Here is a 13,821-nt window from a genome sequence, read left to right on the forward strand (position 1 = left end):
AACCAACCTAATCATGTAGCTAACCATTGTGATTATTTATAGTTAGCTAGGTGGCATAATAGAGAAAGCACTGGGTCTGAAATCACTAAGACCTGAGTTCAAATCCAGGTTCAAAGATCGACTAGCTGAGTGACTCATCTGTAAAATAGGGATAATCATAGTACCAACTTTGCAAGACTATTATGAGAGTCAAATGAAATTATATTTGTCAAGTACTTTAGCAGAAAGCCTGGCATATGAGAAGTGCTATGTAAATGCTATCTATCATGATTAGTATAATTGTTAAGAAGAATAAATAAAGTTCTTCTTGTTACCTCAGTGCTGTTTGGCTAGCCTTTCTGAAAAGCCTGTTTTAATTGAAGGGGATTTTTACTTTTCTTGCTATCCTATTTCCTCAAGAAAGGTGTGTATTCAAATCCTACCTCTGACACTTATTATCTTTGTAACCCTTAGTAAGTCATGTGACCTATTTGAGCGCTAGCTAACATCATGAGTGCTAAAAGGCATTTTCACAACTACTCATTGTTGAAAAGAGCCATGTCCATCAGAATTGATCAACACATAATCATGTTGTTGCTGTGCAATATTCTCTTGGTTCTACTCACTTCACTTAGCATCAGTTCATGTAAGTCTCTCTAGATCTCTCTGAAATTTTCCTGCTGGTTGTTTCTTATAGAACTATAATATTTCATACCATTCATATACCATAACTTACTCAGTCATTCTCCAATTAATGGGCATCCATTCAGTTTCCAGTTTCTTGCCACTACAAACAGGGCTGCCACAAACATTTTTGCACATGTGGGTCTCTTTCCCTCCTTTAAGATCTCTTTGGGAAATAGGCCCAGTAGAGATACTACAGGATCAAAAGGTATGCACAGTTTGATAACTTTTTGAGTATAGTTCCAAATTGCTCTCCAGACTAGTTGGATTTATTCACAATTCCACCAACAATGTATCAGTGTCCCAGTTTTCCTATATCCCCTCCAACATTGGTCATTATCGTTTCCTGTCATCTTAGCCAATCTGAGAAATGTATAGTGGCATCTCAAAGTTGTTTTAATTTGCATTTCTCTGAATAATAGTGATTTAGAAATGAGACCTTTATCAGAACTCTTGAATGAAAAAAATTTTCCCCCAGTTTTCTGCTTCCCATAAACATGCTATTTAAAAGAAAAGCCATACAATATTTAAAAATTAAAGTATATTTTAAAGCAGTGAACTGATATTGAGTAAAGTAAGCAGATTCAGGACAGTGACTATAGAACTCTGTGTGTATGTGTGTTTTTATTAGAACCTTTAGGAGAAGGTAAAAGTGAGGTGTTTACATATTACTATGTATAGTATCCTTATGGTGCATGCTGACCTATGATTCACCACCAATGTTATATGTTTAGATCTGGCAGTGTGGAGGAAGTCTTGAGATCCATCCTTGTTCTCACGTAGGTCATGTCTTCCCTAAGCAAGCTCCTTATTCACGGAGCAAGGCTCTGGCTAATAGTGTTCGTGCTGCTGAAGTTTGGATGGATGAATTTAAAGAAATTTATTACCATCGAAATATGCATGCACGTAAGGTGAGTTTGTAACTTGAATTCTTGTGCAATGAACCGAATAAGAATCAATTTCATCTTGCCTTTTTCTCCATTGATGCTATGTTGAAGAATGATGTCTTCCTCCTCATCCCTGCCTCCCTTTTTGTGACTCATAACCTCAGTTATCCTCAATTAATTTGCTACATACTGAGGCTGAATTAGGATTGTTTCCTAATCTTGGCAGGACAGTCAGGTGGTACAGTAGATAAGAGTGCCAGAGTGCCAGGTCTAGAGTCAGGGATACCTGAATTCAAATATGACCTCAGACATTTATTAGTTATATGATCCTGGGCAAATCACATCACCTTTTTTGCCTCAGTTTCCTTATTTGTAAAATAGAGCTGAAGAAGGAAATGGCGAGCAACTCCAGTGTCTTTGCCAAGAAAATCTCAAATGGAGTCACAAAGAGTTGGACATGACTGAAAGGAAAAAAGAACAGTCTCCTCTTAGCCTTAGATTTTTCTGTTGATTTTCCCCTTGATAATGGGGTCAACAAAAGTGCAGTTCTTCTATTTTACCCTTCTTATTATATAAGCTGTATTGCTCCATGTTTTATTTCTAGGTATGATGTCCTTTAGTCTCTACTTATCTGTAGGCTCTTTCCTATCAAACACAACTAAAGGGGTGATTGATTGATCAGGTGCTTTGTCTGCTATACCTTATATGCAAGCCATTCATGTATCCAATATTTATTGAGTTTGAGTTATGTACACAGCATTTTATTAAATATTATTGGATATATAAAAAGTACAATAAGTGATCCTTTTTTTTGTAGAACTTAAAACACAGTAAAAATGAAAATGTAAATTGAAAACTGAAAAAAAAAGAAAAGATAACATCAGTATAAGAGCTAAATAACAAGGCAATACAACTAGGCATGTGTGTGGGATATCTTCAGTATGCCTAGAGACACACTAATATCGTCAAAAACATCATTGGTATTTTGTGTCTCATTTTAAAATGATTTGTATTTTTTATGCAAAATTTAGTGTAGTTGTTTTAATTTCTTTCATTTATTGACTAGCAATTTAATTTCTTTTAATAGCAATAAATGTTTCCTCTGAAAAAAAATTTTAAAAAAATTCTTTGAGTTCATATAAAAAATAATGTGAGTTCACATTAATAAAATATACTGCAGAATAAAATCATTTAACAGCACATCAAGTGATATAAGATTGCATGTTATTGATTCCAATGCTGCTGTGTCAAAGTTTATTTTAGCCTCAAAGTGCTGTGAGTTCAGAGAAAGGAAGGATTATTATGGGTTGAAGTGATCAAGGTGGGCTTCATAGAAGGAGTGGACTTAATCTGGAGTTAAGCCTGGGTTAGGTATAGGTGAGAGTGTAAATTTATTGGTAATGTCTAAAATATAGAAGGCTAAATTCCAAAACTGATTGATTTTTTTTTTTCTCCCTGAGGAACCATATGGAGATATAACAGAGAGGAAAGAACTTCGTGATAAGCTTAAATGTAAGGATTTCAGATGGTTCCTAGAGAATGTGTATCCAGAACTTCACATTCCTGAAGATAGACCTGGCTACTTTGGAATGGTAAGTAGACTTTGTGGTACAAGATGTCTCCTATTGTCTAGATCTTTCTTTTTTATTAATAATAATTATAATGTTGGCAGTACTTTGGGAATATTAAAGAGAATTGGTTGATTACATGGGTATGTGGGCAGATTGATATACTTATGTCTAAAATATTTCTATATATTCTTTTATTTAGTTGGTAAACAGAGGAATGGCAGATTATTGTTTTGACTATAATCCTCCCAGTGAAAGTGAAATAACAGGAAACCAAGTCATTCTTTATCTCTGTCATGGAATGGGTCAGAATCAGGTGAGATTTCTTTTCATCAGCATTTCATTTAGGATGAGTAGTATTTTAATACTGATCAGATTTTTTTTCTTCAGTTGAATTAAAAAGGTGTGTGCACTGCAGAATTGTTTGTAGACAGACCACACTACTGCAAAATTAACCACCTTTGTAATAATATCCCATTTGCATAATACTTCCTGGACTTCCAAATGTTTTCACTTATTTTTGTTGTCTTATTAAATGCTTACAAGAACAATACTTTGAGGGAAGTGGCACTAGTATCCTAATTTTGTAATTGCTGAAACAGAGACCCAGAGAAGTCATCTAATTCAGACTCACATAAGCTAGTGGCAGAGCTTTTTGAATACTCTCTCTAATATTTCACCTTGTGCTTGAAATTTGTTGGACCTAATTTTACTCCTGTTGCCTAAATCTAGCATATAACTCAAGTTATGCATCCTGCAAGTCCCTGTCTTTACTCCTTTTGCCCATTTTAGATTTTTTTTTTGCAACCACAACTCTTCCTAGAGGAGAGATTGACCACTGGCAATTAATAGTAACCTTGTTTCTGACTTCACTTTACTAGGAGAGAAAAATGATGGACTAGTCAGCTACATCAGGGTTCATTTTGCTCCTTTTTTTGAAATTACAGTTATAAATCATGGTCCTTTATTTTGGGAAAAGATAAAAAGAGTACTGAATCTGGAATCATAAGGTTTGGGTTGAATTCTGACTTCCTCTATCAGGAACAAACATCAGTGTCTTAATTTGTAAAATAGGAGACTTTTAAAGTCTTTTCCGACTCCAATGATTTCAAGTTATAATTAAGGTCTGTAGTTGAATCCAGCCAAAAAAGACAAAGGACCAATGCCCTTTCTTGGAATTTCACTCAGCTACTTTTTTTTTTTTAAACAAGAAGGAGTCCCAGGAAAGTTCCAGCCTTATTGCACATATCTCTTCTCTCTATACCTGGAATGCTCTCCCTTCTGTATATGATGCTTTACTCCCTTAAAGGAACTCCAGCACTATCTTTTGCATGAAGACTTTCTGATCCTTTCAGCAGCGGTCCTTTCCAAATCAACTTGTATGCAGCTACTTTGTATTTATTTATGTTTCATTTTTTGATAGTAATTGTGTATGTGTGTGCCAGCTCCCATACATAGATCATCTATTAGTGTAAAAGCTCCTTGCAAGTAGACATTGTTTCTTTCATTGTATTTGTATTCAGAACTCTCAGCTTGGAGCTCAGCACGCAGTAGGTATTTGATAAATCACCTCTGTTAATGGATTGATTTCCCAAAGCCACACAGAGAATAAGCAGAGAAGGGATTCTGGGTTATGGTTGTTTTGTATGTCAAAGATCCTGATCAATGTTTATTAATTCCTTTGCTACAAGATCTAGTGTTTCGGATTCTGGATTATTTTTTTCTTCCTGAATTTTAAAAACATACAGAGTTTTTCTAGATGGGCAGTTTGGAGATCAAGGCTCATTCCAACCTTGACATTTATAATGTCTCATGCCTTGGTGCCCCCTGCTGGAAGATCACCCAGAATTGCAAGGAGCTGGGATGTAAGAGCTAGAGAAATCTTGTCTGTAATTTGACTATGCTTATTCCCCTCTCTAGACAGGTGCCAATGGATAGGAAACTGCCAAATCCTCCTTGGAGATAGAGGACAGGAAATTTGAGCTGGGAAAGAAGCAACAACAAATTAAAAATCAGTTTGGTTTTTTTTTAGTTGTTTTTTTTTTTGGGGGGGGGCAGGTTCTAGGTCTAGCAGGACTTTTTAAGCTTTTTCCACTTAGCAACCCCTTTTTGCCAGAGAAATTTTTACATGGTCCTGGGTTTATAGGTATACAAAATAAGTATGCAAATCAAAGACTTACAGATAATAAATTGAAATTTTGCAACCCCCATATTCAATTATGTGACCCTTTATGGAGTTGTAACCCACCTCTTAAGAAGCTTTGGTCTAGATTAACCTTTTTGTTGTTTTTTATTTTGTTTTGTTTTATTTTTTGCAAAAATACTAGAGTGGTTTGCCATTTCCTTCTCCAACTAACTCATTTTACATATGAGGAAACTGAGGCAAACAGAATTAAGTGAATTGCCCTGAGTCACATAGCTAGAAAGTATCTGAGGCCAGATTTGAATTCAGGAAGATGAGAATTCCTTACTTCAGACCTGGCATTTTATTCACAGTGCCACCTAGCTGCCCTTGATTTCTAAGTTATAAACCCATAGTCTAATTCAACCTGATACTCCAAAGCGTCAGTATATTTATTGTAGTAACTTCTTGTCCTTTTAGTCACAGGAAAGCACATGACCCCTCCTGATTTGGCCACCTTAACACATAGCTAGAGTAACCAGCTTGCTCAAATTGGGGGTAGATAGTTAGATAATCTTGCTTTGAGTGTGGTTCAGAATGCAAAATTAGAGGGCTTATGTTGAGGAGTAGAGATAAATAAAATGAAGACAGAATTTTGCCAGATTATTAAGATCTTGAATTTCAGGAAAATTATCCCATTTCTGAAATATGAAAGCATCATTTTTTTTTTTTTTTTTGTGATATGATCCAAGTAAACTAGAAGTATTGGAGGTGGAGAGACACTAAAGATAAATGAGGAGATGAATATATGTGATCTTATACAATATAATCACTGTTTCATTTTTGTCTTTGTTATTTTCCTATGCACATAATAGACATCTAATAAATGGTTGTTGACTATTACTTTAAAACTTTGTGACTAAAATGCACAGCTTTTCTCTGAAATTCTATGAAATTCTGTTGATCAGTTTAAACTCTTAGGATTCAGCCCAGTTTCTTAAGGGGAGATAGTTCCTTCCTAGAAGTTTCCCTTTCCTCCCATGAGCCATACTATTCAGTCTGCAAGTATTTATTAAGTTCCTACTATGTACAAAAAAAAAAAATGTAGAGTATATTAATATTTTTAAAAGTGATGTTTTTATTTATCAGAAGTTTTTATATTCATTTCTTATGTCTCTATAGTTTAATTATTTGTTCTATGTCTCATTTTCATAGTTTTTTGAATATACTTCACATAATGAACTACGATATAACACCCGCCAACCAGAAGCCTGTGCAGCTGTTGATGTAGGCACTGATCATCTGACCATGCATCTCTGTTATAAAAATGTCCCAGAAAATCAGAAATTTATTTTTAAAGAGGTAGGTATATTTTTAGGGTCCTAATCTATTCCAGTACCATTGTTTCCAAGTGATTATAGTAACATAAAATGCCATTTATACTTTTGACCACAAAAATATCTGTGAGAGATAGTCATACTTCAGAATCCTGGAATTAGAAGGTACTCAAGGATGATCTAAATTAATTAGTGCCTAAACAATTCCTCTATTATTTGTACACTTCTGTGTCCTAGTCAAGAAAACATGATTCCTCTGATTGCATACACATTGGAACTCAGCTTGCTCTGATGTGGGTAGATAGTTGTAATCTTGCTATTAGTGTGGTTCAGAATCAATTAGAGGCTTATGTGAGTAGAGATAATAAATGAATATTTTGCCATTATAAGATCTTAATTTCAGAATTATCATTTCCGAAATAAGCATCATTGTTTTTTTCTATTTTTATGATCCCAGTAGAACTAGATAGTCTTGCGGTGGAGCTATTAAAGATATCGATACATATATGTGATCTTTACAATATAATCCTGTTTCATTTTTTTTTTATTTTCTATCACATAATGATCTAATATGTTTTGATTTCTTTAACTTTGACTAAATGCAGCTTTCTGAAATTCTATGGAATATCTTTGATGGTTAACTCTTAGTTCAGCATTATCTTAAGGGAGATAGTTCGTTCCTAAGTTTTTTCCCATAGCCATACTATCAGTCTCAGTTTTTTAGTTCCTACTATCCAAAAAAATGTAGGTATGTTACATATTTTTAAATATTTTATATTATAATTTATGATATCATTCATTAGTTACTATATTAATAATTATTTGTTCTTGTCTCATTCATAGTTTTGAATATACTTCATAATGAATTATTTAACCCAATTGAACGTCATGTGATAGGAGATAATCATCTCGTATAAAAAGTGTCCCAGAAAATAGGACATTTATGTTAATAGAGTGGTATGAGTTTTAGGTCCATCATTCAGTACCAAGTTTTTTCTAAGTGATTAGTAATCAGTAAATCATTTATACTTTTGACCACAAATATTGTGAGATAGCTATTGCTGAACATGGACTTAGATCACTCAAGGATGATCTATATCTAGTATTGTTGCTAAACAATGTCTACTATTATGTTTCACTGGTCTGCTCGAAATATTCTTATTAGCACTGACTCATTACTTATGATGTGCGTCAGGTATTTCATATCAATATCCTCTTGGAATCTGCATTGTCTAAATTGTTTGTGACATATAAATCTATAATTTTTACCACAATTGTATTTCTCATTTTCAACTGTGCATATTAGTTATACTAGTCTATACAAAGGGTTCTATTGAACTATTCCATTGTGTCCTTTAGTGCAATTGTATTCAATTTTACTCATTATACCTTAATAAGTCTATCCATTTCCCCAATTGATGGGCATTAGTGTAATTTTTAGTTCCTTGTTATTGTGAAAAGAGATAATATAAAAATTTGGGGGCATATGGGTAATTTTCCTTCTTCCTTTGCTCTTTTTGAGGTATAGCCCTAGTGCTAGTGTTATTGGTTCCAAATAGAACACATTCTTTTTTCCCCCTTCATTTGCATTTGGAATTTTATTTTCCCCAATTTTTAACATTTGTTTTAAAACTTTGAATTTCAGATTCTTTCCCTTTCTCTTTCCCCATTCCTCCTCTCAATCTTCCCTACAGAGAAGGCATATTTGAAGTTATATAAAACATCCATAAAAGTCATGTTGTGAAAGAAAACATCGATCTCCCCCCCAAAAAAAATCCTCAGAAAAAAAACTTAAAAAAGAATGTATATTTCTATCCATATTCAGACACAATCAGTTCTTTCTCTGGATTTGGGTAGCATTTTTCATTCTAAGCCTTTTAGAGAAATCTTGGATCATTCTATTACTGAGTCATTCACAGCTGATCATCCCACAATGTTGCTATTACTTTTTGTACACAGTACAGTTCACTTTGCGTGAAGTCATGGAGGATTTCTAGGTTTTTCGAAAATTATATTGCTCATCATTTACCAGAGAATAATAGTATTTCATCATAATCACACTATAATTTATTAGTATCCCCTCAATTTCCAACTCTTTGTCTTAAGAAAAGAACTACTACAAATTTTTTTTGTACACAAAGATCTTCTTTAAAATCTCTTTTCAAATATGTGGCTAGTAGTAGTATTGTTGAATCAAAGGGTTATGCATGATTTTATAGACCCTTGGGCATAATTCTAAACTGCTCTACAGAAGGACTGAATAAGTTCACAATTCTATCAACAATGCATTAATGTCTCATTTTCTCCACATAACCTCCAACATTTATCATTTTACCCCTTTGGTCCATTAGCCAACCTAATAGGTATATGGTAGTATTTCAGAATTGTTTTAATTTGCATTTCTTTAATCAGTAATGAGTTAGAGCAGTTTAAAAAAATATGGCTATAAATAGCTTGATTAATTCATCTGAAAACTGTTCATATCTTTTGATCATTTATCAATTGGGAAATGACTCTTATTTTTTATTTTAATAAATTTGATTCATTTCCCTATACATTTGAGAAATGAGGCCTATATTAAAGAAAGTTGCTTCAAAATTCTTTTCACAATTATTGTTGCTAACCGTATTTTCCCCTGTTTATTCTATTTTCTCTCCCCTTTTACCCCGTCTTTTTTCAAAAGAGTTTTGCTTCTGACCACTCCCTACCCCTTCTATCTCCCTTCTTCTCCCACTTTTCTGCACGGTAAGATAGATTACTATACCCACATTGAGTGTAGAACACTATTCTTGAAGAGCATTTCTCCTCCTATGCATTGCCCTATAGAAGTATTTACTTTGTTTCCATTGTTTCCCTCCTTTTGTCTCTTCAGCCTTTTTAATCTTGTTTCTGAAGCGTGTGTCTGAAATGTCATGTCTGACTATACTTAAGAAATGTCAGTGGCTCCTGTTATCGCTAGGATGAAATCACAAATCTGGATGTAGTATATACTTCCAGACTGACCACATCTTACTCCCCTTTATCATACTCTAGACCAAATTTGATTTATTTCTTGTTCCATCTCCTACAGCTTTGCTTTTTCACAGATCCTATGACTGAAATATTCTTTTCCTCTCTTTCTAGTAGAATTCCTAATTTTCTTCAAAACCTAACTCAGGTACTGCCTCTTAGAAGAGGATTACTTGATTCCATGAGTTATTACTAAATATTATTCAATTCAAGGTGTACTGTTTACCCTACAATACTTTGTATTTACTTTAAAAATATTTATCTTGGTACATGGCTGTTCCCTCCAGTAGAATGTGGGCTCACTGAGTGTAGGGATTACTCTGAAGAAGGATATTGATAATCTACAGAATATCCCAAGCATCGCAACCAGAATAATGGACTATTATCCATATGTCCATCTTCTATCAGGATGTATTGAAGAAATTGGGGATGTTTGGCCTAAATGGAGACGATAGTTAACTTCAAATATTCGTAATGCTTTCATTGGGGAAAAGATATAAGACTTTCAGAAGAAGTCAAAATCTGCCTTGACATTAAAAAATACTTCCTATCAATCTGAGCTGTCTAAAAGTAGAATAGGTTTCCTCAAAAAATTGGTGGGTTCTACTTCCTTAGGAACATTTAGGAAGATTGGCAGGTATGTTGAAGTGGACACTCCTTCCATGTATGGCATAGACTGGTTGGCTACTGAGGTCCCTTTTGTCATTGGATTAAATTGATATTACTCTTCTTTTGTTTTTCTCTATGTTTTCCTACATCCATCATGTTATATTTCACCAAGTTTTTTCAGGTGAATTGGATTGTAACCCCTTGAGGGACAAATCCATCTGGAACTAGGCAATCTTATATTTTGTCAATAGAAAGTCATTTCCCCATTTCACAAAGTCTGAGTAATCCCCTTACTGAGATTTACTCCAACAGCATCTGTTGCCTCTCTGCATGAATACATCCTTTGATGAGGACCTTGCTACTATCTCACTGCAATTCATTCCATTTTTCAGCAACAATTATTGTTAGGAAATTCTTTCCTCTACTGAATGGAACTATATCTCCCTGTTAACTTCTTCCTATTGAGTCCTAGTTCTGGAACCCGGTAGAGTAAATTTAACATGCAGCTGATATACAAGCATATTAGCTTATTACCACACTTAAGCATCTATCAGTTCCTTGATTTGGAACTTCCACTAGTCTGTAGATTGGCCTTCAAACTTTTTCTATTTCTTTATTCCCCCACATATTTAAGTGAAATTCCCAGAATAAAGGTGAGTATACCCAAATCTGCCTTCATAGTTTCAAGTAACTGAAAGTAAATACTTTTTGATTCATATTCTAGAGGTTCACCACCTCTCCATGTCAACCTAATTTGCATTATTTTTAAACTGTTCTTTTGACTCTTCTTTCTTTAGTATATATTTTTTCATACATCTTTCCATATTTTTCTGAGTTTTTCATAATTCATTATTTCCTACTATGCAATATTATATCCCATGCATTTATGATAATTTATTTGGTCATCTCCTTGTCACTGCTCTTTTTCTCCACCTTTTTTCTTATTTCAAATAATGTTATGAGTGTTTTGAAATTTTAATTTAAAATCATACTTTAGAAAAATTAATTGAATATTATTAAGTATAATTTAAAGAGAAAACAGTCATCTTCTTATAAAGTGTTGATAATACAATTAAAAACTAATTCCTTATCAATCTTTTCTAGGATGGAACCTTATTTCATGTACAGTCTAAGAAATGTGTACAAGCTGAGGCAAATTCTTCTAATGGCAATCCAGCCCCACTATTAAGAACATGTACAAATTCAGAGTATCAAAAATGGTTCTTCAAAGAAAGAAATTAATATGTTACTGTGCCAGCCAACCAGATGATGGACTGATGATCAGAAGGTCTGGATTCCAGTTCCAGTTCCACCATTTACAGTTATGTGACTTTACGCAAACCCCTTCATGTCTGAATCTCAGTTTAAGAATATTTGCTCAGCCTACCTCGCAGTATTGTTGTGAGGGTCAAAGGAAATATGTGAAAGACTTTTTAACTGACTATAAGACATCGTATATATGTAAGGTATGACAATGATTGTGCTCAGGAGGACTTTGTAGCCAATAGCTACTGAGTTCAGTGCAATGTGAGGTTATCATGCAAAACTTGACAGCAATATTTTCATAAGGAAATAATTTTATAAGGTGTGAATTTTTTTGAGAATTAGCAGAAGAGCTTAAACTTTGCACTATTTATTTTAAAAGCTTTATTGTTGTTTCAAGATGGCCTATTTTCATAGAGAGAAGCACATAACTCTTTTTATTCAGTGACTTAAAAGCAATTATCTACCAAATACTTTTTAATATTGCCTATATTCTACAATAGTGCCTTTTTTCCAGAAATAAGGTAGAGGTTGAATATTGATATTTTTTCATATATTAAGCTATTTGCACAGTTAAAACAAACAAAAATCCCACATGTATTGTAGATTGCAGTGATTAATATTTTGGCCAGAATTTTCCTAGTGCATGAAACTGTAGAAAAGCTGCATATAAGGAAAGGGATGATAACTCCTTCATATCACTGGGATACTCAAAGCTTATTTTAAATAAAACTGTTTGTATGTTACAGAGCTGTCAACAACAGTCAGAGAGGTCTTACCAATGATACCTAGAATCATAAGAGTTTTAAAGGGTATTATGTCCAAACTCCTGCTGAATAGCCAAAAGCTCTCTATAATATTCTCAGAATATGACTATTCAGCCTTTGCTTAAATACTACCTCATAAGGCAATTCATTCCTTTTTCAGATGATCATAATTGTTAAGATATTTTTCTTCTATTGAGTTGAAAGCTGCCTTCCTATTAATTCAACTCCATTTGATTCTAGTCATGGCTTCTGGAGTCATAATGTATCTTTAAATATTTTAAAAAAGCTATCATGTCCCCATTAACTCTTTTCTTCTTTAGACTAACCCACCCTAATTTATCCAAACCATTCCTTATATGACATGCATTTGAGTACCTGAAACAATCCTGTTACTCTAGTTTGTCAGTGCTGGGCCCCAAACTGAAGCCAGCAAGTAAAGTAAATATGATTTGACCAGAGATTAGGATAATAGGACTGCCAATTACTCTTTCTGAACACTGTGCTTCTATTAATGTTGCCTAAAACTGATTTTGAAACAATAACCTTACTATAAACTTTCATATAAAACAAACTTTTAATAACACTTTAATGTGGCTTAACCATCATTACTACTACTAATTACTACTGTGACTTTTAAAAATGTACATATAATAAAAATTTTTGGTAAACCTTAGTTTAAGAAATAAAATTTTAATACATAATTCATCATTTAAATCTGAACACTAATTTTAGTACTCTGAAAGTTGTAGCAAATGCTATTTGAAATTATTTTCTAAATGTTTTTATTTCTCTAGCTAGTTTTGATTTTCTTATAAATTCTAGATATACTTCTATGGTTTTGCTGAAGATAAAAAAAATGAAATATGTAAATATGAAGTGTGCTATTTTGAATATTGAAGTCTTTCGAAACAATTGCTGATTGTTATTTTTCATTCAATCCGATGTAAGATGATGACACATACCAAATTTATTAAAGTTTCTGTGACTTTGTTTGAAACACTTTTTTTTCTACCTGTGACTTTGTTTTTTGTTTGTTTTTTACTTTAGAGGACATAGAATACTTCCTGTCTGTATTGTTAGGTGGTGTAGTGGATAAGCACTGAGCCTAAACTCAGGAAGACCTGAATTCAAGTGTGGCTTCAGTTTCTTGCTATTGACTCCATTAAACTTGTCTGCCTCAATTGTAAAATAGTGATAATAGCACCTACCTCACAGAATTGTTATGAAGATTAACGACAACAATATTTGCAAAGCTCTTGGCACAATGTATGGCTCATAGTTGGTACCTATTAAATGATTTTCCTTGCATTCCCTTTTTGTTTTCCCCTTCCCTCTTCTACGTTCTGTCTGTAAATTCATTACTTCTTTGTTCATTTGTGCTATATTTTACATTTGTTCCTCATTTTTATTTTTTCAATTGATCATTTTTTACTTCATCTATTCTTTTTTGCCACTTCCATTGATATCTTTTGATATCACTTCCTTAATTACATCTTCATCTATTTTTAAAAAATTTTAAATCTGAAATGAATCTCTATAATTTCTTTATTTATGACTCCATTTAAATCACCCTTTACATTTTATTCAATTTATCCA

General features: G+C 33.3%; 1 protein-coding gene across 1 annotated transcript in view; it reads left to right on the top strand.

Annotated features, from left to right (window-relative positions):
* GALNT12 (polypeptide N-acetylgalactosaminyltransferase 12) overlaps positions 1-13,535 on the top strand; it is a 46,282-nt gene extending 32,747 nt beyond the window's left edge. The window contains exons 6-10 of the mRNA XM_012543098.3: positions 1,398-1,574; positions 3,011-3,142; positions 3,321-3,434; positions 6,456-6,602; positions 11,300-13,535. Of these exons, the coding sequence (XP_012398552.2) occupies positions 1,398-1,574; positions 3,011-3,142; positions 3,321-3,434; positions 6,456-6,602; positions 11,300-11,437 (708 nt within the window). The 3' untranslated portion in view covers positions 11,438-13,535. The remainder of the gene's footprint in view (positions 1-1,397; positions 1,575-3,010; positions 3,143-3,320; positions 3,435-6,455; positions 6,603-11,299) is intronic.
* Positions 13,536-13,821: the final 286 nt, after the last annotated feature.

Source organism: Sarcophilus harrisii, chromosome 1 (genome assembly GCF_902635505.1).
Source record: "Sarcophilus harrisii chromosome 1, mSarHar1.11, whole genome shotgun sequence".
NCBI classification, from domain to species: Eukaryota; Metazoa; Chordata; class Mammalia; order Dasyuromorphia; family Dasyuridae; genus Sarcophilus; species Sarcophilus harrisii.